This window comes from Panthera leo, chromosome E1 (assembly GCF_018350215.1).
Source record: "Panthera leo isolate Ple1 chromosome E1, P.leo_Ple1_pat1.1, whole genome shotgun sequence".
NCBI lineage: Eukaryota > Metazoa > Chordata > Mammalia > Carnivora > Felidae > Panthera > Panthera leo.
Window position 1 is genome coordinate 40,628,379 of NC_056692.1, and position 22,864 is coordinate 40,651,242.

The following is a 22,864-nucleotide window of genomic DNA, read 5'->3' on the forward strand; positions in this document are numbered from 1 at the left end:
GCCCGAGCCCTTCAAAGGACAGAGGCTCAGCCCACTGCCCCCACGGCCAAGACAGGGTCGGATCGTCCAGATTTACGCTCCTCCCTACAAAGTCTTGCCTTCTGGAAGGGCTCAGTCCCCTTCTTCCCTTAACTCGTTCCCAACCGTCCACATGTAAAGAAGATCTAAGGCTGTCCCGTTGAATGTGGCCGCCTGGAAACACAGGTGGCTACCGAGCATCAAAATATGGCTAGTCCCAGTCGAGGTGGGTGTAGCTGTGAAACACCTAGCACGTTTCAGAGACTTAGCACAAAAACAAAAATCTCATCAACGTTTTCTTATGTGTTAAAACGCTAGCGTTTGGGATTTATTGGGTTACAGAAAATGTATCATTAATGTTAACCTCCCTTGTTTCTTTTCACTGGTTTTAATATGGTTATTTAAAAAGTCGCACTTACGTGCGTGGTGCACGTTTGGTTTCCAAGGGACAGCGCGGCTCTAGGACCTCTCTCTACCAGTCTGCATGGCCAGCTCTGGGCTCTGTGCGTGGGACCGTGGGCCCGGCACACAAAGGGGGCACACTTCCCTCCCAAGGACAAGGTCTGTCGACCAAATACTCACCAAACTGCCCTCCTGCTGAGGGTTCAGCACCTTCACCATTATTTCCAAACTGCATCAATGAATCTAAAGTGCGGGGGGACATCGGCAGGTCAATGGTATTGCTGCAGGTCGTTCTGTAGGAAATGGGGAGCAGCAGGAGGGGAAAGGGCCGGGTTGACAAGACACAATGGAGAAAAAAAAAAAAAGAACAAAACACACACACACAAGCCATCAAACTCTGGTCTCCAACAGAAAAATAAAAGCTCAAGCTTTTTAAACACACAGGGTCACTCTGAGTACTACGCGTAGCCCAGGGCATTCCAGCCCCTCTCAGGGTAGCTCTCACCCAGTGTCCTACTCCCGGGATAACTGAGGACACCAGAAATGAAGGCCAAATTTAGAAGGGAAGCCACTTACGGTGTCACACAGATAAACTTGGTCTTCAGGTATGGGGCAGCACCTGGGAAGAAGAAAACTGGGGCTTACTAAGGTGACCCCACTGTGAGTAGAGGGCAGGTGGAAGCCGGCCGCCTCATCAGGGGAGACTTGCCCCTCCCTCCATCCTTGAGCGGAGATCGTTTTGAACCTGTCTCCCCTCAGGGCTGCCCCCTCCACCACTATGTACTATCTGATGTTCTAGGTGCTTGCAGCTGGGTAGTTCAGTTCTTGCTGCTACGCTTTCCAGAGCTGCAGAGACTTCTGAGCACACACCCTTGTCCCACCTGAGCCTAGACCAATGCCACCTTTGTGTGTTCATTCTTTCCCTAGATGATGTGAACATTTAACTGCCTGTGTGTGGTCTGAGGATCGTATTCTGGCCTGGTCGACTCTCTTAGGTAACTTCTCTGCATGCAGGAACGGAGCCTATGCAGTCTGGGCTCCAACACCCCCGTCCTGCTGGGACACCAAAGTCAGCAAGTCTTGAAGAGAATATGCAGATTGCTAATGCATTTCCAAAGCCCAGGGTCACACCTTCCATTCCTATGGCACTGATCTGCCTCTACCACATTTTTAGGTGAGTGTAGGAGTAACCCCCCAGTTGGGTAACTACACCGCACAAAAAGCGGCCGCTTTATAAAGGGAGGCTGGCTGGTATTGCAGCACCGTCGACTCTGGGCTGGAAAACAGGAGGCCAAGGCCTCGTTATGTCTTCGGCAGCTAGGAGACCTGGAGCGAAGCACTTTCTACACCAAGAGGGAGGCGGAAGAGGGAGGCATCCATCTCCGTCATTTGTAATTCTTGTTCCATACTTAGAAATGTGAGGACCGGAATAAATGAATTTTAGGTGCTCAATGTTTACACCAAGAGGTCCAGGAGACTTGGAATACTGGCACGACATCTGGGAGAGTCAGGTGAACAAATCACTTGGGGGGCATGGGGCCCGGTGAGTGGGCCGAGAGAAGCACAGTTAAAAAGTTTGAGGGGCGCCTGGGTGGCGCAGTCGGTTGAGCGTCCGACTTCAGCCAGGTCACGATCTTGCGGTCCATGAGTTCGAGCCCCGCATCAGGCTCTGGGCTGATGGCTCGGAGCCTGGAGCCTGTTTCCGATTCTGTGTCTCCCTCTCTCTCTGCCCCTCCCCTGTTCATGCTCTGTCTCTCTCTGTCCCCAAAATAAATAAAAAACGGTGAAAAAAAAAAATTTAAAAAAAAAAAAAAAAAAAAGTTTGAGGTTTATAGACAGACCAAGGGATCAGAAAGTATGGTGACAATCTGAGAAAAGGCATTGTCAGGGGTCACTGGACTGCCAACCAAGGTTATTTTTGGCCAAGAAATAAGATTCATACGGTGCAGAATCCAAAGATGTACCCAGGCAGGGTTCTGGTGTCTTCTAAATCCACTGTGGCGCAGACCTGAGGGGAGCTGACATCTCAGACAGAAAAGGATTTAGTTCCCCAGTGATCAAGGTAGCTGAGAAAACTAGCTTCAGCCTCAGATTCAGCAAGAGCAGAAGCAAAGGAGAAACAGGACTAAACGCCGAGCTCTGGCTGTGTACAAGGTTGTACATATACTTCATCCAATTTGTGAGGTAAGGGGGTTGTCATTTCTAAAAAGGGACTCTCTCCCTCAAGCCATCAGGAAATACTGTGTGGGGTCTGGTGGAGAAGTAAGGAGGAAGGAAGGGTCCTGGGAAGATCATCTATCCCTGGGGACAAAAATATTTTCATGATGGAAAATGGGAGGAAACAGGCACAGATCCACGTCCCCGAGGACTCCCACTTTAATGCAGGGGCTCCACTGGCACACCCCCCCCCCCCCCATCGCCTCGCTCCTGCCACCCCAAGCCCCTCAGTGCCCACTGCATACACCTGCCTCCCTGGGAGGCTGGCAAAGCACTCAAGTCACTAGTTCCTCTCTCTTGTGCCGGGGTGGGGTGGGGGTGGGGGGGTCTTGCCCCTGAGAAAACACTAGTGACTCCAAGCAGGAAAGGACCTTGCTTCCTGGTCACACAGGATGGGTGATGATAACAGAGGACACAGCCTCAATTGGGAACTTGGATCTTGAAAGCAAAATGAGCCAAAGGGACCAGCACTTGGACCTAAATGTCCTCACCAGAAGGAACAAAGAGTAGAGTGTCAGGGCTGATAAACAGATCTCCCAACTGAAGCCCAGCTGGAAAGAAAGATAAGTAGCAGACAGGAAGTGAGAGTTAGCTCTTCTACAGTATGAATAAAACCCAACACCAGAACAAAGGGAAGAGGAAAGTCAATTGCCAAGTAACTCAAGTTCCTTCTTCCAAGTCCCAGTCTTCCCCATCCAAGAAATTCCTCGCACGGGATCTCTGTGAACAGGTGGGAATGTGCGTGTGAGCTCTTTGCACAAAGACAATTTTTCCAAAAGCAACTGGGGTGGAAGCTACCCTCAAAGGACCACTTCAAAGAGCTCTCCAACTAAGGGAAGTTAAATAAAAACAAAGAATGGCAAATCACAGACTCCCCAACAGGATCTGGACAGAGAAGAACGCAGAGAGCCAAATCAGCAAGTGCCAAAGGCACAGACCAGAGGGGCTGCTTCTCCTTGCCCACGACTAATGGTTACAAACTTACTATGAAACATTTGCTATACGACTTACATAGACACCTGTGCTCTTGCACATTAAACAACCGCTTTATTTCAATAGCTGCATGTTCTCAATCCCAATTCCGCGCCCTCCCACCGTTTACAGGCTCCTCTTCAATCACCACGCCCCCCACCCCTCCCCGCTCTGCTCGTAAACCCACGTTCCAGTGCTGCTAACACTCATTTCCTCCAGAAAGCCTTTCTCCATCCCGCTCGACACTGCTCACATTGTTCAGCGATGGGGAAAAGGAAACATGCTAGACTCAAGTCTGAGTCCCAAACCTTCCAGTGTAAGAAGCGGTGTGCTGGCAGGGCATCCTGTTACTTAAGAATTCTGTCCTCGCGCTCTCTCGGCAGTATTTTAGATGTTTGGGGTGAGTTAAGTGTGTGTGTCTATTTCCCCGTTTAGCCTGCTGGGTTCTCTGTAGGACAGAGACAAGTGACTTTGATGCCCCTCCTCTCTCCAACCCTAACAGCCACGACCAAAAAGCACTCACTACTGAGTGCTTATTTCCCATAAGAGGAATAAAGGTCACCAGGCTCTTTGGGCAGTGACCTACCTATCCCCCAAGAATCCTGCAATTTCCCACTTTTTCCCAGAAAAAGTGCCCAACGCAGAAAATCAACAACTACCTGGGTCAGCTTCAGGATGCTCCTGGCTTTCTGGTCGACAATACTTTCCAAACGCCTCCTCCTTAGGAATGTCCGGGTAGAGATAAACCAGCGGAGACACGAGGATGTTGGTAGCATCCATGATCTTATAGCCCATGATGATTTCAGCAAACGACATGTTGTTCAGCTGCTGCTTGGTATATGGTTCCACGGACTGGATCTGGGTCTTGCCTGTCATCGGATATGGGAAGGGAGGATAATGGCCAGGTAATCTTAAGAGAAAACTACCTGATTTATTTTTCCTTGAAAGGGAATGGCTTATGCCAACCTAGTTCTTGAGCCTCGAATATCCTACCCAGTCACCTGGCACTATAAAAATGTTCAGCTGGCTTCTGGAGAGGTTACCCAGTTGGGTCGTCAGCAATATACCTGAATAACTACTTGCATGAGATAGATTAACAGGGTAAATTAGAAAGGAGATGAAGAATGAGATTTAAATCGGAAATTTGTAGGCAAATATTAGCTCCTGAAGAAAGCAAAACAAAATTGCCAAACAATCCTCCAGCTGAAAGAATTTGGAAGAAAAGAAGTCACTGAAAAATGTTTTTACAAGTCCAAGGCAGGGGAGTGCGAAGCCATCTTTGCCCACTAGGGGGCAATAGGTACTTGAAACTAGCAGTGGCCACAGCGGAAGCAGTAACTGCCACCAGGTGGGGCGGGTGAGAGTCAAACTTACCGCTAATGTCCTTCTCCACCCAAGTGAAGGTGACACCTCCTTCTTTGCTGCTTTCACTGAATCTTAGCAGGAAGGTGCCTGGGGGCTTGGTGCTCAAGATGGCCCGCTCCCGCTCCTTACTGATAAAACCCATTATGTACCTGGAGCCAAAGAACAGCAACAAGATCCGGGCTGATGGGGTCCCGCCCCTGGCCTGCTGAGAGCAGGTGACGTGTTACCCATGTGCACTCTGCCGGACACAAGAGCTTCAACCTACCCTTCATTCCAAAGAGCCAGGATGTACTTTTTCACAAGATCAATGATATTGTCTAGCCAGACCCAGAAGGAGAAGCCTTTGCCGGCCATGTTTTCCTAAAGAGAAGAATAACGAGAAAGCCAAGTCTACTATCCCAGCCTTTTCCTTCTTAGGGACACAGTGCCACCAAAATCCCCAGGCCCATCTACCCTCAAGTAGGGCCTATGGGCCGCTAGACCATGAGTCTACAGCCTTCAGGCCCAGTGCCGTCCCCGACAACCTCACGGGTGGGCGTCCCTCCCGCTCCCACTTGGCAGCGACAAGGATTTAACAAGATGGCTTACTTTGCAAAATTTAGCCCACGTAATCTGACACCCTGAATAGTTCACACCAGGTCCTGCAAGAAAAAGAATAAAGCAGTGTAACTTCCAGCTTCAAATCAAGGATTTTATTTCTCAAGACAGAACATACATTCATGCACATCTGTCCCACAGTGGGCCAAGTCACCATCGGTTTTCGTGTCTTTAAAGGTTCCCACCGTTGTGTCCATGTATGTGTGCACACACAGGTACACACATGTACACAGATGTACAAAATCCCATCGTGTGATCACCTGCGTTGTTGTTTAGACTAGCAGAGGTGGTGGATGACGTATCGAGGGTCCGTCCCCCCACCCCCCCACTCTTCCTAGCCTCATGTGGTGGCAGCTGGTGCTCAGGGACCAGCAGCACACAGTAATAAACTGACAGTGTTAGAGGGTCACATTTGGCGGTGGCACAGGATAAGGCTACTTACAGTCCAGGTAGCATGTAAAATAAAACAGTCCACTAAATTTTTTTTTCCCAGAGGAAAAAATAAAAACAAGCCTACAGTTTATTGAAGAAATGGACATGGACGTCAAGCTTTGGCCTCTGTCTTCTAACATGCACTTAAAAAATAGCTTCCTGGGGCGCCTGGGCGGCTTAGTCGGTTGAGCGTCCGACTTCAGCTCAGGTCATGATCTCACTGCTCATGAGTTCAAGCCCCGTGTCGGGCTCTATGCTGACAGCTCAGAGCCTGGAGCCTGCTTCAGATTCTGTCTCCGTTTGTCTGCTCCTCCCCTGCTCGTGTTCTGTCTCTGTCTCTCTCACAAATATGAAAAATAACTTAAAATAACTTAAAAATAACTTAAAAAAATTTTTTTTGATTTAAATAGCTTCCTAAGGTTAGCCGAAGTAGTGCTCTGGAAGGGTGAGGGGTCCAGCCACCGAGAGAAAAGAAATCTGCCTCCCACCTCAGAAATGATCACCGGGAGGCAAGCTTCCCGTGCATCTCTATCTCTCCTCCACCCCACCTCCCCAACTGCTGGAGCACATGTTTTCAGGCCCCAGGACAGTGTCTGGCTCAGCAAATTTTCCTGAATGAATAGCCCCACAGGCCAGACTCCTTCTCTGAGGAGGGCAGCAGGGAAAAGGGGGAAAATGCTGACCTAAGAGCTTCTCTGCCAGCGTCGTCAACTGCTCGATGCTCAGGCCTCGCTTTGTGGTGGAGGAGAACTGCCAGCTCAGCACCTCAGCCACTTGATCCCAGGTTCCAATTGGGGGCTTGGTGAAAAAGTTCACGTTCTGTTGAAAACGACACATTTGCTCATTTATTCTTTTTTTAATTTTTTTTTTTTAACGTTTATTTATTTTTGAGACAGAGAGAGACAGAGCATGAACGGGGGAGGGTCAGGGAGAGAGAGGGAGGCACAGAATCCAAAACAGGCTCCAGGCTCTGAGCGGTCAGCACAGAGCCCGACGCGGGGCTCGAACTCATGGACCGCAAGATCACGACCCAAGCCGAAGTCGGACGCCCAACCGACTGAGCCACCCAGGCGCCCCAACACATTTGCTCGTTTAGATGGAGACGGTGGTGCTTGGTGACCCACGCTAGGACCGCGACAATGGCTTCCGAAGGATGGGCGCTTACCTTGGGGTTGTTGGTCAGCATGTTATACCACAGGATAGATGCCCAGGCATTAGGCATCTGACAGATGTTGGAGATCACCACAACCGGCAAGGAGTGGGTCTGTGGAGAGAGGGGGGAATAAGCTGGGGAGGCAGAGGGCCCTCACAGCTTCAAACGTCTCTTCAGTCAGACCTGCAGGTTTCGAATAAAAGAATGTGCCTTAAATCACACCTACTGCCAGCCCTTAGGGAGGAACTCGGCTGAGTCAGCTCAACGCCCAGAGTGGAGAGAATGCCAAGTGCGGGTCACAGGACACAACCAGGAACTTAAAAGATCTGACGTGCTCAAAGCTGGACTCGCAGTCCACCGACTCCCCGTTTATAAAACCTGGGAGGCACCCTCCGAGAATTGAAGCTGCATCTGCCCGTTAAACAGACAGGTCTCAGTAGGCAAAGACTAGGATTCTTGCTTTTCCAGGTATAGCTTTAATTTAAAGATGAAGAAAGTTGATAGAAGAGAATGCAAATGCCATGATTTCCTGTACACTAAAAACAGTGGCTGTCTAAAAAGCCTGTTTTGCCCAAACTTTATAGAGTCCATTACCATTTCTATGCACAGATTAATAATATATTAATTAATTACAATTTCAGTACTTTCATATACTGAAAGCTGAGTATACAGTTGACCCTTGAACAGCATGGGTTTGAACTGCACGGGTCCGCTTATACATGGATGATTTTTCTTGATCTAGAGTACAGTCCTATAAACGTATTTTCTCTTACAATTTTCTTAGCAACATTATCTTTTCTCTAGCTTACTTTATTGCAAGAACACAATATATAAAGCATATACATCATTCTACCTTCTGTAGAAAAAATCCCAACTAGAAGTTCTTGTCCTGAATCACCCCTGCATGCAGCCCTGTCCCAACTCTGTGGCAAAACTCACCTCAAGGTCAATCTTGAGGCCCTGGTGATACACCTCAGTCTCAAAGGTGATCAGGTGCAGCTCCTCGGTGACAATCAGGGAGGCCTACAACGAGAAGGGCACCCTCTTCCTCAGAGAGAATGGCCTTGGATACTAACAGCCATAGCTGAGGAGAGTGAATGCCACAGCCTCATTGCACCAAGAAGGGTGATCCACCGGGAGGCCATGGACACAGCAGGGACACAACACTGAGAACACGCCCTCTTCAGTGCTACGATCTTCAACCTCATCTTTTACTGGTTTTATTACAATACTATAGACCCAATAGGTTATTTACCAAATGGGTAAGGTGCACAGAAAATCAAAACAATGAACATCTGTACCCACTACCCAGTTTAAGGAAAAGATCATCACCACGGAGATGCTCAGGATGCCCTTCCCCATGCCCTTCCCTGGTCCCTCCTCCCTCAGATGTAACCGTTATTTTGTCTTTTGGGTTTATCGCTTCCCAGTTTTCCTTTAGGGTTTTACTGTATTTATCTCTCTAAATACTGTATGCAGTGTTCAGTTTTAGAGGTCTGTGAACCTTACACAAACCGTACCCTATATATTCTTTAGGACTCGCTTTTTGCATCCATGGGGTTGTATGAATTTGCTGTTGTTCATTTTCACAGCTCTAGAGCATTCCATCATATGACTCTACCACGAATCCTTTATCTACTCTAGCAACGATGGTATCTGGGTTATATTTAGGGTTTACAATCAGGCTGCTGTGACATTTTGCACATGTCCCCTGGTGCACATGTGCAAAGATTTCTCTATTGTTAAATCCTGGGAGTGGCACTGCTGGTTTGTAGAGTACGTTCATTTTTTTATTATGTCCAGTTGTTTTCTGAAGTGACAATTTATACTGCCACCAGCAATATGGCAACCTTATTTTCGGTAAGACTTCTCAATGAATTCTCAGAGACACAATTTCAATTCGTTTTTCAAACACTATCTTTTTCCTAACTATAGAAATAACATATGTTCAGTTTAAAATGCAAATATCACAGGGCGCCTGGGTGGCTCAGTCGCTTAAGCATCCCGACTCTTGATTTTGACTCAGGTCATGATCTTACAGTTCGTGAATTCAAGCTCTGTGTCGGGCTCTGTGCTGACAGTGCAGAGCCTGCTTGGCATTCTCTCTCTCCCTTAAAATAAATAAACTTAAAAAAAATAATAAATCAACTTTAGAATGCAAATATTACAGAGACAGCATAATCTTAGATACTAACAGCAAAATAAATACATAAGCATTGTTTGGTATACATTCCTCGAGAATGTTGTTGTTTTTTTTAAGTTTATTTATTGGGGCAACCGGTGGCTTAGTGGGTTAAGCATCTGACTTCGGCTCAGGTCATGATCTCATGGTTCATGAGTTTGAGCCCCAAGTTGAATTCTGTGTTGACAGCTCAGAGCCTGGAGCCCACTTCAGATTCTGTCTCCCTCTCTCTCTCCCTGTCCCTCCCTCACTTGCGCGCGTACACACGCGTGAGCTCTCTCTCTCTCAAAAAGAAACATTAAAAAATAAATAAAATAAAGTTTATTTCTTTATTTTGGGGGGGGAAGAGGAGTCACACTTGTGAGTGGGGGAAAGGCAGAGAGAGAGAGACCAAGAATCCCAGGCAGGCTCTGCGCCAACGTGGGACTTGAACGCACAAACTGTGAGATCATTACCTGAGCCAAAATCAAGAGTCAGAAGCTTAACTGACAGAGCCAACCAGGCACCCCACCTCCCCACCTGGAGAATTTTGTATTGCATATGTGAATAGAACAAAAACAGTATAGTACACTTTTTAAACAAATATGCTAATATTCTACTCGAATTATTTTGCATCTTGCTTGTTCTTTCTTTTTTTTTTAAGTATGCTCTATGCCCAACATGGGGCTTGAACTCACAACCTTGAGATCAAGAGTCACACACTTTACCGACTGAGCCAGCCAGGCACCCTGCATCTTGCTTTTCTAAACAAATATGCCACATACATTTTTCTATGTTGTTGTATATAGACTCCTTCACTCTTTACAGTGAAGCATCATAAATGCACTTTTTCTCGCTAAAGGCCTGCTACATTTTAGAGAAGAGGAAAGAATGGGCAGGGCACAAATACCAGAAAAAGAATAGACTATCACAATCTTTTTAAATGATTAAAAACTAGTTTTGGTCACATTTGCCTGTTTTATTTAAGTTTATTCTTGACACTGAGAATCCCGTAATCTGAATCAAATGGAGGAAGAGAATAATAGAAATAAGGGGAACAGGTTTTATTCTTTTTCTTAAATTTTTAATTCAGATTTATTACAACCTTCTATCCCACCTCAGTGAGAAAATGAGGACACCAAAAATGAAGCCAGGCAGTCTCAGCTGGCAGGAGTTGGAAGGGGAATTTGGAAAGCCCCAGGCAAGGTGGAAGCTTCTTTTCCACTAAATGGGTGTGGGTAAGTCAGCCAGGGACTTTCCACCCCTCCTTAAAGATGAGCCAACTCCCAGGACAATCAAGAAAATGCTCCAAGCCAGAGAACTCCAAGGCAGAGTGACTTCTGACCATGTCATTTTTGACACATGGTGACTTTTCCAAATGACTACAGTTTAACCACAGGTTGGAGTCTCTAATTCAGGCCAATAAGAAGGCTCTTTTTCCCTCCCCATTAAAGAAAACCCTCCCAGTTGGTTTCGTCCCCCAAAAAACTTACATCACAATTGGCTCGGCCCCCGTTACCACATCTTTGCTCTCTCAGGGTCTGTAGGAAAAGCAGAGAGCACCTGGGTCACGTGAGGCTCCCCCCCACCCCCACCCCCCCTCTCCCTCCGCCAGGTGCCCTTGGAGAAGGGGACCCAGGCTTCTCCATGTACCAGATGTTTGAATTCTGCAGAGAGGCTGCCGTTGTTGGACTCTTCCATGTTCATCACTTTCGTGTTTGTGCCCAGAATGTTAAATTTCCGGGATCTGAATCACAGGAGAAAAACCAACCACACAGGTGATGGAGCAGCCAGAGGACAAAGTCAGATTAAACAGATCAAAAGGAAGCCTTTAGGCTGAACTCACCCTCTGAGAGCCGCAACATCCCCGGAGTCTCTGTTAAGAATATAAACTGGTGTTAATAAGACTGGCCCCGTTTCTTCGAAAAGTCTACTCTATCCGTAATGTACTCTGCTGGAAAAAAACCACTGTTCTCCTGGGAATTTCTGTAAACGATTCAATTACATTTTGTACGTGAAATACGACAACCCTGTACAAGCCTGCCCAATATCAATTTCCCCCTCCCAATAGACCCTTGCATCTGCTCAGGTATCCTTCCAGTCCCCGCCTCCAGGGGATCCTGATTGTTCATTAAGTACATCAGAACATAGCACTCCACGGTGTGGTGGTCCCAGGGCGAGGACATGACCTACGCTGTCTCAGACTGGGAAGGAATTACAACATGGGCTGGATTTATTTTCCATAGCTTCAACTGAACATGAGCAAGGAAGCATATGACCTTACTTATACTGCAACTCAGAAGGGAACCTCACAAAGCCAGTGATACTTATGATGGCGGGGAAGGCACACGGAAGATTCTGGGTCCAGGATGACATAAGTGAGTCACTGATCTCACTGTCAGGAACTTGCCCTAACTCTGCATTTCCAGTTATACTGGGCTGCAAATTTCCTTATTATTTAAGCCACACTGGGTTTTCTGTAAAGGTTTACTACTCCCTGTAACTCAAATCGTCCCATTTCATATTAGCTGGAAACAATCTTCCTAGCCTGTCCGGTCTTTCAGCTCTATGTGTTTGAACATACAGCTTTTTTTTTTTTTTTTTTTTTAAATATTGAGCCTTTTTTTTTTTTTTTTAACGTTTATTTATTTTTGAGACAGAGACAGAGACAGAGCATGAACGGGGGAGGGGCAGAGAGAGAGGGAGACACAGAATCGGAAGCAGGCTCCAGGCTCTGAGCCATCAGCCCAGAGCCCGACACGGGGCTCGAACTCACGAACCGTGAGATCGTGACCTGAGCTGAAGTTGGACGCTTAACCGACTGAGCCACCCAGGCACCCCAAACATACAGCTTTTTATATAGTCACATTTCTCAGTCTTTTCCTTTCTTATTATTTTATTACTTTTTAAAGTGTTTTTTTTTTTTTTTTTTTTTTTTGAGAAAGAGCGAGAGTGAGAGCGAGTAAGCGGGGAAGAGGGGCAAAGGGGTAGAGAGAGAGAGAGAATACCAAGCAGGCTCCACACTCAGTGAAAAGCCCAACGTGAGACTTGATCCCATGACCATGAGTTGGACGTTCAACTGACTGAGGCACCCAGGTGCCCCTATTATTTTAGTACTCTTTTAAAAGTACTTCTCCATTGCTACATATTCATGAATATAGCTACTATTTATTAAATAGAGTATTTCGTGTCGGTTTACAGATTAAAATTGGTCAAATTTTAAACCATTCAGAAGATATCTTTCCATATATCACAGGTTAAAAAGAATTTTTTATTAATGTTTATTTACTTTTTGAGACATACACACACACACAGCATGAGCAGAGGAGGAGCAGAGAGAGAGAGGGAGACACAGAATCTGAAGCAGGCTTCAGACTCTGCGCTGAGCTGTCAGCAGAGTCCAACGCGGGGCTCGAACTCAGGAGTGGTGAGATCATGACCTGAGCCGAAGTTGGACACTCAACCGACTGAGACACCCAGGCGCCCCCCCATATATCACAGTTTATAACTTAAGAGTCCATGTTACCAGGAAATTCTCTCTCATGTTTAACCTATATAGCCTTTTTTTTTTTAAACTTTTTTTTGCGTCACAGCTTTCACATGTAATTGATGAATAATAAAGTACACTATTGAAAATGTATTTGGATAAGATTTGACACACACCTATATATACTACACACACCTATGAAATCATCAGCCCAAACAAGGTGATGAACACACCCAACGTCCCCAAAGTTTCCCCAAGCCCATTTGTAATCCATTTCCCAATCCCACACTCCACCCCACCTTTGTCCCCAGGCAATCACTGGTCTGCTTTCAGTCACTATAGGTGCATTTGTATTTCTAGAATTCTATACGAATGAAGTATGTATTCTTTTCTCTTGGTCTGGCTTCCTTCACTCAGTGTAATTATTTTGAGATTTCTCATGTGTGGCTGGTATCAACGTTCATTCCTCTTTATTGGGAAGTGATATTTCATTTATGGACAGACCACAAATTACGAAGCAACAGTGGAGCAATCGGTCAGCGCAAGCTACTTACATATATGCCGCAAGGTGTCTATTCACTCGCCTGTTAATGGACATTTACGTACAGCCCTTTGCGTGCACATATGCTTTCGTTTCTCTTGGGTTAATACTGAAGAGTGGAATGGTAGGCTTATAGGGTAGGTACATGTTTAACTTTGTAGGAAACTGCCAAGCTCTTTTCCCAGAATGGTTGTACCATTTTGCCATTTTGCCATCATTATGTTATACGTTCACCTATGCTTTTAAGATACATTAGCTGAAACATATAAATACATCCGATGGACAGCGAAACATAAAACTCTAATTTCTCATTCAAATCCCCCCTGCCCCCAATATCAGGTTGTCCCAAAACTACTTCCTGAATACTCCATCCTTTACTAACTGATTTGACATGTCATTTTTAACGTATATTAATTATTTATATAAACTTGAAGCCCATTTCTGGACTCAAGATTTTGCTGCCATGATTAGTTTGTTCCTGCCCTAGTAACACACACATTTAGTAACTGAAACTCTGTGATACATTTTAACGTCTGGCAAGGCAGCTTCCCATTATTTTTAGTCACTAAAAAAATGTTTTTGAAAGTAAAATGGTGGTTGCCCGGGGCTAGGAGGATAGGGAAATGGGGATTTGTTGTTCAACGCATGTAAAGTTTCCATGTCGCACAAGGAAGTAGTTCCGGAAATCTGCTGCACAGCAGTGTGAATATACACAACGCCATACACTTAAAAATAATCAAGAAGGTGGGGCGCCTGGGTGGCTCAGTCGGTTAAGCGTCCGACTTTGGCTCAGGTCATGATCTCACGGTTCATGAGTTCGAGCCCCGCGTCGGGCTCTGTGCTGACAGCTCAGAGCCTGGAGCCTGCTTCACATTCTGTGTCTCCCTCTCTCTCTCTGCCCCTTCCCTGCTCATGCTGTGTCTCTCTCTGTCTCAAAAATAAATAAACATTAAAAAAAATTAAAAAAAATAATCAAGAAGGTAAATTTTATATATTAAATTTTTTTATCATAATTAAAAATAACACACCCCTTTTTTATTTTCTTTATTTATGTTTATAAATATTTGTTTTTTTAAGTTTATTTATTTATTTTGAGAGAGAGAAAGAGCGCACACATACGTGAATGGGGAAAGGGCAGAGAGAGGGGGAGAGAGAATCCTAAGCAGGCTCCACACCCAGCGCAAAGCTCTATGCTGGGCTCCATTTTACGAACTGTGAGATCATGACCTGAGCCAAAACCAAGAGTCTGATGTTTAACCTATTAAGCCACCCAGATGCCCCCAAATACATCCTTTAAAAAAAAAAAACAAACAAAAAACAGGGGCACCTGGGTGCCTCAATCAGTCAAGTGTCTGACTTCGGCTCAGGTCATGATCTCACAGTTCCTGAGTTCGAGCCCCGCATTGGGCTCTGTGCTATGGAGCCTGCTTTGGATTAGCTCCTTCTCTCTCTGCCCCTCCCCCCACTTGCACTCTGTCTCTCTCTCTCTCAAAAATAAACGTTAAAAAAAAATTTAAAAAACCTTTCTTTGCTTATTTTTCTCATCTAAGATACAACTTGAAAAGCAAGTCAAAGGTTTAAAAAATTCTACTCACATTTTGCTTGGTGCCATGTTAACTGAGAAGAATTAACATCTTTATGATAAAAATCCACAATCCAGGAATATGATCTGTCTTATCACTTTTTACAATATCCCCTCCTCATAAAATTTCATAATTTTCTTCAAATAGATCTTACACATTTCTGTTACGTTTATCACAATATATTTTTTACTTTTGTTGCTTATTGTGAGATTATGCTAATATGTGGTTGAAGTTATTAATTTTTGTTTATTTTTATTAAGACTACCACCTTCCTGGGCGCCTGGGTGGCTCAGTTGGTTAAGCGTCCGACTTCAGCTCAGGTCCTATCATGGCTTGTGAGTCTGGGCCTCACGTCGAGCCCCTGTGCTGACAGCTCAGAACCTGGAGCCTGTTTCTGATTCTGCGTCTCCTTGTCTCTCTGCCCCTCCCCCACTTGTGCTCTGTCTCTATCTCTCAAAAATAAATAAATGTAAAAAAAAAAAAAAAAAAAAAAAAGACTACCACCTTCCTCAAGTCCCTTATTTCATTAGTAATTACTTTCCAGTTCACTCTCTTCATGATTTCCAGATAAATAATTACGTCACCAAAAATTAAGGATGCATTTTCCTTTTTCAAACCTCTTCAAAGTATATGTGCATTTTAATTTTTGAAAGGTATTGCCAAATTTTGAAAAGTATGTACCCGAGGGGTGCCTGGGTGACTCAATTGGTTAAACATCTGACTTTGGCTTAGGTCATGATCTCGCGGGTCACGGGTTCGTTCGATCCCCACGTCAGGCTCTGTGCTGACAGCTTAGAACCTGGAGCCAGCTTCGGATTCTGTCTCCCTCCCTGCCCTTCCCCTGCTCACATTCTGTCTCTCTCTCAAAAATAAACAAACATTAAAAAAAAAAAAAAAAAACAACAAAGAAAAGGATGTATTCCATTGCGTGGTGAAGTGTGGAACAATAAAAACCATCAACTTTTCCCCATATAGTCAGGGTTTTATATGACATAATTTATGCATAATTTATATGCATAAATTACACTTACAAGTAAAAAATTAAAGAAAAAGAGGGACCCAGAGTCACAATAGCAATTGAAACTCATATCTGTACCACTAGCTTTGTGGTTTTGGTCAGGGCAAGGCTTCTGACAATTTTTGTTCAATAAATGAAGCTCCTTGAATGGAAATAGTCTCTAAGTTCACATGGTATCTGTTAAAGTTCTCATTTCTCTGTCTCTCATTTGAAAAAAAGAGAAAAAAAGAGCAAAGATACGGAGTACTTACTTGTCAATGCACACTTTAATTTTAAGCTGATAATTTAACTCAGGGAATTTGACCAGCAATCTATTTCAAAAAAGAGGGGAAAAAAAAAGTTTCTGAGTAAAGGAAAAAAAAAAATCAGTTTCAAAGAAAAGTCAGTAGGCTCCCCCAGCAACGTCTACTTGAAGGAATATAAAATTCACAACGCTTTATTTCTAAAAGGTGAATGAAGCACAATCCCAAATCCCTCTTCCTGCTTAGTGCCGTCTTTGACCTTATGTTGAGTATCACCCCTTCAGGTCAAGAGGTCCTGAAAGAAAGCCTAAGAAATCCGAACTTGGACAAGGTTGTGAGAGATTCAGCAAAGGATAATAAAAGCCATTTCATGAGAAATATTACGGGAATACGTGCTCTGCAGCAGGTATTCCTTCTATTAAACCTGAAACCTAACGCCATACACCAAGCTTCTGAAGAGGGAAATTTCACTACGGAAGGGCAAACCCCAAAGCACCTGTTCTGACTTGGGTGTGAAAGTCACACCCCACCCTCCAGGCTCACCACCCACCTGCTCTAATTACCTCTTAGCTTCTAGATCACTAAGCCTTTCTCTTTCCCTTAAAATCCTCAGGGAAAAGTAGGCTCAGAGAACAGAAAATAACCAGCATTATTTTGCCTCCCTCGCAGGGCAGAAGGAGACACAACGAACTAAGACCGTGGGCTCGAAATTTCAGGAAGATGCCCACGTAACCTCGAAAAGAGGTAACCGTTCCTTAACTTCTGACAGAAGAGTCAAAGGGCAAGTTGATATTATGCCAACAAATTCCATACCCACCATACCATCGCCTGTGATGCCTGGAAAGAACAACCCTGGCCACCAACTCTCTTTCATCCTAAGAGCATCCCTCAATGATGTATCTACCAGAAGAGGAAGGACAGGGCCCACCTGACTTTGGTAGTGAACTGGACGCCAGTCTTGATGACCAATGGCCGGTCGGGATGCATGGGCATGCAGGGCTGCCGCTCAACCACAAAGGCACTGAAAGGCACAGGGAAGGACGGCAGTCCATAAGCTTCCTGGTGAAACAGTCTTTGCCCTGTGCCTCCAAAGTGAAGGAGGTGTATGTGGCGGGGGAGGGGCAGTGATGAGAGAAAGAATTCTAAGTTACCTTTTCATTAAGTTTCTAAACAGCTCCACAATCCTCTCCTCCAGCATTGGCCGGTGCTGTACAATGGGATCCCCTTTGTAGGACACTTTTTGCTGCAACTCCTCCAGTTTCTTAATTTGTTGGCGGGTCTGAAGTTGAGATTCCGCTAATGAGGTTATCCTGCCAATAAAATAAGAAAGCTACCAGTCACCTGAGTGCGGCACAGGTGAGAGTTAGAGAAGGGGAAGGGAATCCCACCACCGTGCAGTCCCCTAAAATAAGAAAGGGTCATTTTTTTTTTTTATTGTGGTAAAATATACATAGCATAAATCATTGGCATTAAATAAGAAAAAGCGGCGGTGGGTGGGGGGAGCCTGGCTGGCTCAGGCGGCAGAGCACGTGACAGCTGATCTCCGGGTCAAGCCCTGAGTTCAAGCCCCACGTTGGGCATAGAGCTTACTGAAAAATAAAATAGGGACGCCTGGATGGCTCAGTCTGTTGAGCGTCTGACTTTGGCTCAGGTCATGGTTTATGAGTTTGAGCCCGTGTCGGGCTCTGTGCTGACAGCTCAGAGCCTGGAGCCTGCTTTGGATTGTGTCTCCCTCTCTCTCTGCCCCTTCCTTGCTTGTGCTCTGTCTCTCTCTCTCTCTGTCTCTCTCTCAAAAGTAACTAACATTAAAAAAAATGTTAAAAAAATAAAAACGAAAATAAGCAAAAGGGAATTTCTTTATTATTATTACTTTAAATAATACCTTCCTCAAATTTAACATTTCAGAGAGGGAGCTAGGCATAAGGAAGAAGTGTTAAAACATACCCCTAAGAAGCATGAACAGAGTTATCATCAGGAGGTAACAAGCATTAGAACCCAGCAATGGAGAATGGGAAATATGAAATTTGCCACTGTCTTCATCCTAACCTGTCTTTGGACCAAAATGTGGGGACTGGGGAAAGGCTGACAATTAGGTGGCCCAAGAAGATGGGTTTGAGCTCGTTCTGCCGCTCAATGTCTGAGCAATCCTGGCCAGGTCCCTTCACCATGCGGACCTCGATGTCCCCTTGCATGAAAGAAGGGGTTGAACTACATGATTAATAAAGACTAAAAGACCTCAAAGAGAGAAAGTAAAAGATTTTAGGGTTGGGGGCGGGGGTAAGGAACAGGGCAGCTGCTGGGATTTCTGGGCTCCCTGACTCTCTTCTGGCACTTCCATTCTCCTATTTCCAGAACTCAAGCTTTTTGGTTCCCTGATCAGAAAGCACTTAAAACAGCTTTCAGTAAGTTGACAAAACTCAGGGTTAGTGAGGATATGAACAAACAGGCTTTCTCAGGCAGAGCTATCCTAAATTTCCAATTTCATGCTCTACGTGTCTGGTGGTTCCCCTTTATGCCAAGTTTCTCATAATTTAAGCTGGTGCATCATGTTCACTGTTGGGCCTTGCACATCAGGGATATTCACCAAGACCTGCTGCATGAATGAAAGCAAAAGAGCAGATAAAGAATGATCCCACTGGGGCGCCTGGGTGGCTCAGTGAGTTAAGCGTCTGACTTTTTATCTTGGCTTGGGTCATGATCTCAGCGTTCATGAGACTGAGTCCTGTGTCGGACTCTGTGCTGACAGCACAGAGCCTGCGTGGGATTCCCTCTCTACCTCTCTCTCTGCAACCATCTCAAAATAAATAAACAAACATTAAAAAAAAAAAAGGTAACCAAGGGGCGCCTGGGTGGCTCAGCTGGTTGAGTGTCTGACTCTTGATTTCAGCTCAAGTTGTGTTCTCACAGTTTGTGAGATCAAGCCCCACATAGGGCTCTGTGCTGATGGTGTGGAACCTGCTCGGGATTCTCTCTCTTCCTCTCTCTCTCTCTCTCTCTTTCCCTCTCCCTCTCAAAATAAATAAATATACTTAAAAAAATTTTTTTTAATTTAAAAATTTAAAAAAGATAACCAAAATTAAAAAAAAAGACGGGTGCCTGGGTGGTTCAGTCAGTTAAGCGTCTGACTTTGGCTCAGGTCATGATCTCACAGTTTGTGAGTTCGAGCTCTGCATCGGGCTCTATGCTGACAGCTTAGAGCCTGGAGCCCGCTTCAGATTCTGTGTCTCCCCCTCTCTCTGCCCCTACCCTGCTCATGCTTTGTCTCTTTCTGTCTCAAAAATCAATAAAAACATTAAAAAAAAAAGAAAGAAAATGTAGATGATGACTCTGTTTACATATATATGTACGATAACAAACGTCCAGAGGAATGGTCATTGAAATTTTAACTATAGGTACCTCTGAATGATTGGTTTTTTAAAAGACTTTTCCTCTTTCTATTAATTTTTTGTATTTGAATTTTTTTCCTTTATAAAGAGCATGTATTATTTTAGATTATTAAAATAACTAAAACTCAAACTTTAGTCTGTGCCACATAGTTACACCAAAAGCTTTATTTAAGCTATTAAATAAAACATGCTTATATGTAAGAGACGAATCACTGGGTTCTACTCCTGAAGCCAATACTACACTGTATGTTAACTAACTTGAAAATAAATTAAAAAAAAAAAAATATATATATATATATATATATATATATATATATATATATATATATATACTTAAAATATAGTAACATAAACACATTTTTATCAAAAAGGTGTCGAGGGGTGCCTGGGTGGCTCAGTCAGTTAAGCATCCGACTTAGGCTCAGGTCACGATCTCACGTGAGTTCAAGCCCCACATTGGGCTCTGCGCTGACAGCTCAGAGCCTGGAGCCTGCTTCGGATTCTGTGTCTCCCTCTCTCTCTCTGTCTCTCCCCTGCTCACACTCTGTCTCTGTCTCTCAAAAAAATAAACATTTAAAAAATTAAAAAAAAAAAAAAAAGGTGTCCAAAAAGGTGAAACTCTTTAGACTCTCAGACTCGATTTGAATATAAAAAAGTCTCCACCTTGGAGACGGAGCACCAACCCCGGAGGCCTGCAGTTACGATCAGGATTTCAGCACAGCTTTCTAGAAAGAAAGGGAACACGTCTCTTTCACCTCTTACCAGTTTTCTAGGCGGTCGAGGCAGATGTTGGGCGGGCCCCCGATGCACGCAATCTGCTGCCGCCTCTTCCAGTCAGCCAGCTCTTCGTCCGTGAGCGTCTTCTGCACATACTCCATGGCTGACAACAGCCCCGCCAACTCACTCACGATGCTCTGGTTGGAAACCCAAACAAAGTCAGAAAACATTTCCTCAGACCGTCTCTAACCACACTCTTTAGTCACTTCCAGAAAAGGAGCTTATCAGAAACCAGCCAAGGTCTGCCACAAGGCGTGGCGGCCGCGCAGGTGAGGGGGATGCTCTTACGCGCCGCATCTGGTCCAGCGCCGTGAGCATCTGTTCCAGCTGCTGCATCTTCTGCCTGGTCACGGACTGGTTGTTTCCATTCAGATCCTGCATGTCTGCGGATGAAGGAAAACCTCCTTGACCTGACGGGATACTGGCACGCTTCACACCTGGCTCCCGGAGGCACCGGTTACCCCCACCCCCCACCCCCCCACCCCCGTGTGCCAACGCCCGCCCCCGCCCCTGCCGCAAAGTCTGAATGGGACGCCAGACACAGAAGTCCTGAAACTCAAGTAACTCACTTTCTACAGCAGATTTTAACGTCTCTAATAGTCACTTGCCTCCTTGACTCTTGAGGGTTTTATAGTTGAAGTCAAAGTCATCCTGGAGATTCTCTACGACTTTCATTTTCTGTTCTAGGTCCTGTTTAAGACACAACAAAAAAGAAAAATAGAAGTAAAAAAAAAAAAAAAAAAAAAAAAAAGATTTTCCCGGGGGAAGAGGGAAAAGAAAGTTTCTGAGAATTAAAATGAAGCCAAAACCTCAACAGAGACACACGCAGGACCCACAGGCAATGTCCCCAAGGAAAGGCTTCCTGCCCACGACTTGCTTCACCTGTACTCGCTTCCGAACATCTTGCAGGTGCTGCTCCAGCATCTGCTGCTTCTCCGTCACCACGGCGGCCGTGGGGTGGTTGGCCTGGCCCCCTTGCTGCCAAATAAGAGAGCGAACACCCGTGTGAATGCAGGAAACATGGGGGAAAAAAAAGCACCTCTGTCCAGTCTCCATCCCACCCACACCCTTCCCGTCTGGCCGAGGTGCTGCTGCCGCCGTGAGGGGAAGGGAAACAGAGGCAGCGTGCCGGGCATCATCAGCACGGTGCCCAGGAGGCTCTCCCGTAGTTTTGCCCATGTCCTGGCCTTTTTTTGCCCCAGGCCACACTAAAAAGCCACTCTGTGTCGCCCTAGGAGACCACATGTTGAGCTAAGACATGGTCCCTACCTGCAAAAACTTCATCCTAGGTAACGTATGTTAAAAAATTCAGAACAATTATGACAGCAGATTTTCGATGCCCATTTAGTGTAGGTGGTGCCCGACACGTTTTTGCGGGATAATAAAAAACCACTGTTCCCGAGGCAAAATGCTACATGAAGAGAGAATACCTCAGGGGAGAAGGGAAGGGTGGTGCCTTGAAAAGGTCGGAGAGCCCCTGGAATATAAACATGGTAAATTCTATCAAAGTAATAGAAAATCCGGGCTCCTGGCTGGCTCAGTCAAAGGAGCGTGTAGCACTTGATCTCAGGGTGGTGAATTTGAGCCCCATGTTGGGTGTAGAGATTACTTAAGACGAATAAATTAAAAATTTTTTAAAAGACCACATAAAAGCTGCAGTGATCAAGACAGTCTGTGCTGGCATAGGACTGAGGAATCCATCAACAGAACGGAATTGAGAGTCTAGGAAAGACATTATAGACCCAGTTTTTCAAAGCAGAAATTCTCAAAGACAGACTTCACACTGAGTCACCGGATTCTCCTGGCTTTAGGTTCTGTAATCTTGCAAACAGATCTCTATTTGTGCCGCTGGCTCATGTCAAGCCCCAACTACTGATCTCTCTGACTTCTAATCTGTTCTCTATACTGCTACCAGGAGTCTTCAAAAGTGATCCAAACATGCCAGTTCTAGAGGGATCCATTCTCTCCCTCTCCCACGGCCCCCATCCAAGTCCAGAGAACACAAACTTCCCTGAGAAGTTTAGGGAAGGCAACCTCCACCCCTATTTATTCTCTTCATAGGGGGAGTGACTCATCTGATCGGTGAGATTAAGAGAAACACTCTGCACTCACAGATCTTCGAAGAACCCAGCATGTTAGCTGGTGCCTCTCTCCTCCACCTCTGCCTTCCTGGGGCACCCCCAGGGCAGGAGCGAGGGCCTGGTTTCTAGAAGTGGTTCTAAAGATCTATCTCTCAGTGTTAAGTGGGTATTAGTCTATGGTCTCTGAAACTCCACATGGATGTATACTGCTCTGCAAACCCAATCTCTCCATCCCAACATCTAACACAGGGGCAGGCATCTGAAATCCCTCATGGTTACCTGCCCAAACTATGTTTTCCAGTCTCATTTGACCAACAGCACAGCAGATATTTTAGTCTGTGTTTGACTGCCACGTCTATTTCTAAATTGCCATTGCACTTAAAGGGGAAAGGATGTGATTGATTACCACCCACAGAAGCCCGCCTCGAGTAC

General features: G+C 45.3%; 1 protein-coding gene and 1 non-coding gene across 6 annotated transcripts in view; both read right to left on the reverse strand.

Moving 5' to 3' along the window:
- STAT3 (signal transducer and activator of transcription 3) overlaps nucleotides 1-22,864 on the reverse strand; it is a 69,447-nt gene that overhangs the window by 2,186 nt on the left and 44,397 nt on the right. For 2 of the 5 annotated variants that reach the window (XM_042914538.1, XM_042914539.1), the window contains 19 exons: nucleotides 21,234-21,329; nucleotides 20,960-21,041; nucleotides 20,640-20,734; nucleotides 20,337-20,488; nucleotides 17,340-17,498; nucleotides 17,117-17,209; nucleotides 16,198-16,257; nucleotides 11,164-11,193; nucleotides 10,971-11,064; nucleotides 10,811-10,858; nucleotides 8,096-8,179; nucleotides 7,169-7,267; nucleotides 6,687-6,822; nucleotides 5,563-5,615; nucleotides 5,240-5,334; nucleotides 4,984-5,123; nucleotides 4,266-4,478; nucleotides 997-1,039; nucleotides 601-713 (listed from right to left, as the gene is read on the reverse strand). In XM_042914538.1, coding sequence (XP_042770472.1) covers nucleotides 601-713; nucleotides 997-1,039; nucleotides 4,266-4,478; nucleotides 4,984-5,123; nucleotides 5,240-5,334; nucleotides 5,563-5,615; nucleotides 6,687-6,822; nucleotides 7,169-7,267; nucleotides 8,096-8,179; nucleotides 10,811-10,858; nucleotides 10,971-11,064; nucleotides 11,164-11,193; nucleotides 16,198-16,257; nucleotides 17,117-17,209; nucleotides 17,340-17,498; nucleotides 20,337-20,488; nucleotides 20,640-20,734; nucleotides 20,960-21,041; nucleotides 21,234-21,329 — 1,885 coding nt within the window. The remainder of the gene's footprint in view (nucleotides 1-600; nucleotides 714-996; nucleotides 1,040-4,265; nucleotides 4,479-4,983; nucleotides 5,124-5,239; nucleotides 5,335-5,562; nucleotides 5,616-6,686; nucleotides 6,823-7,168; nucleotides 7,268-8,095; nucleotides 8,180-10,810; nucleotides 10,859-10,970; nucleotides 11,065-11,163; nucleotides 11,194-16,197; nucleotides 16,258-17,116; nucleotides 17,210-17,339; nucleotides 17,499-20,336; nucleotides 20,489-20,639; nucleotides 20,735-20,959; nucleotides 21,042-21,233; nucleotides 21,330-22,864) is intronic. The other 3 variants (XM_042914542.1, XM_042914540.1, XM_042914541.1) reach the window with 3 other exon arrangements.
- Nucleotides 9,991-10,063, reverse strand: TRNAK-CUU. The gene has a single exon. It is a non-coding gene; the product is annotated as a tRNA-Lys (tRNA).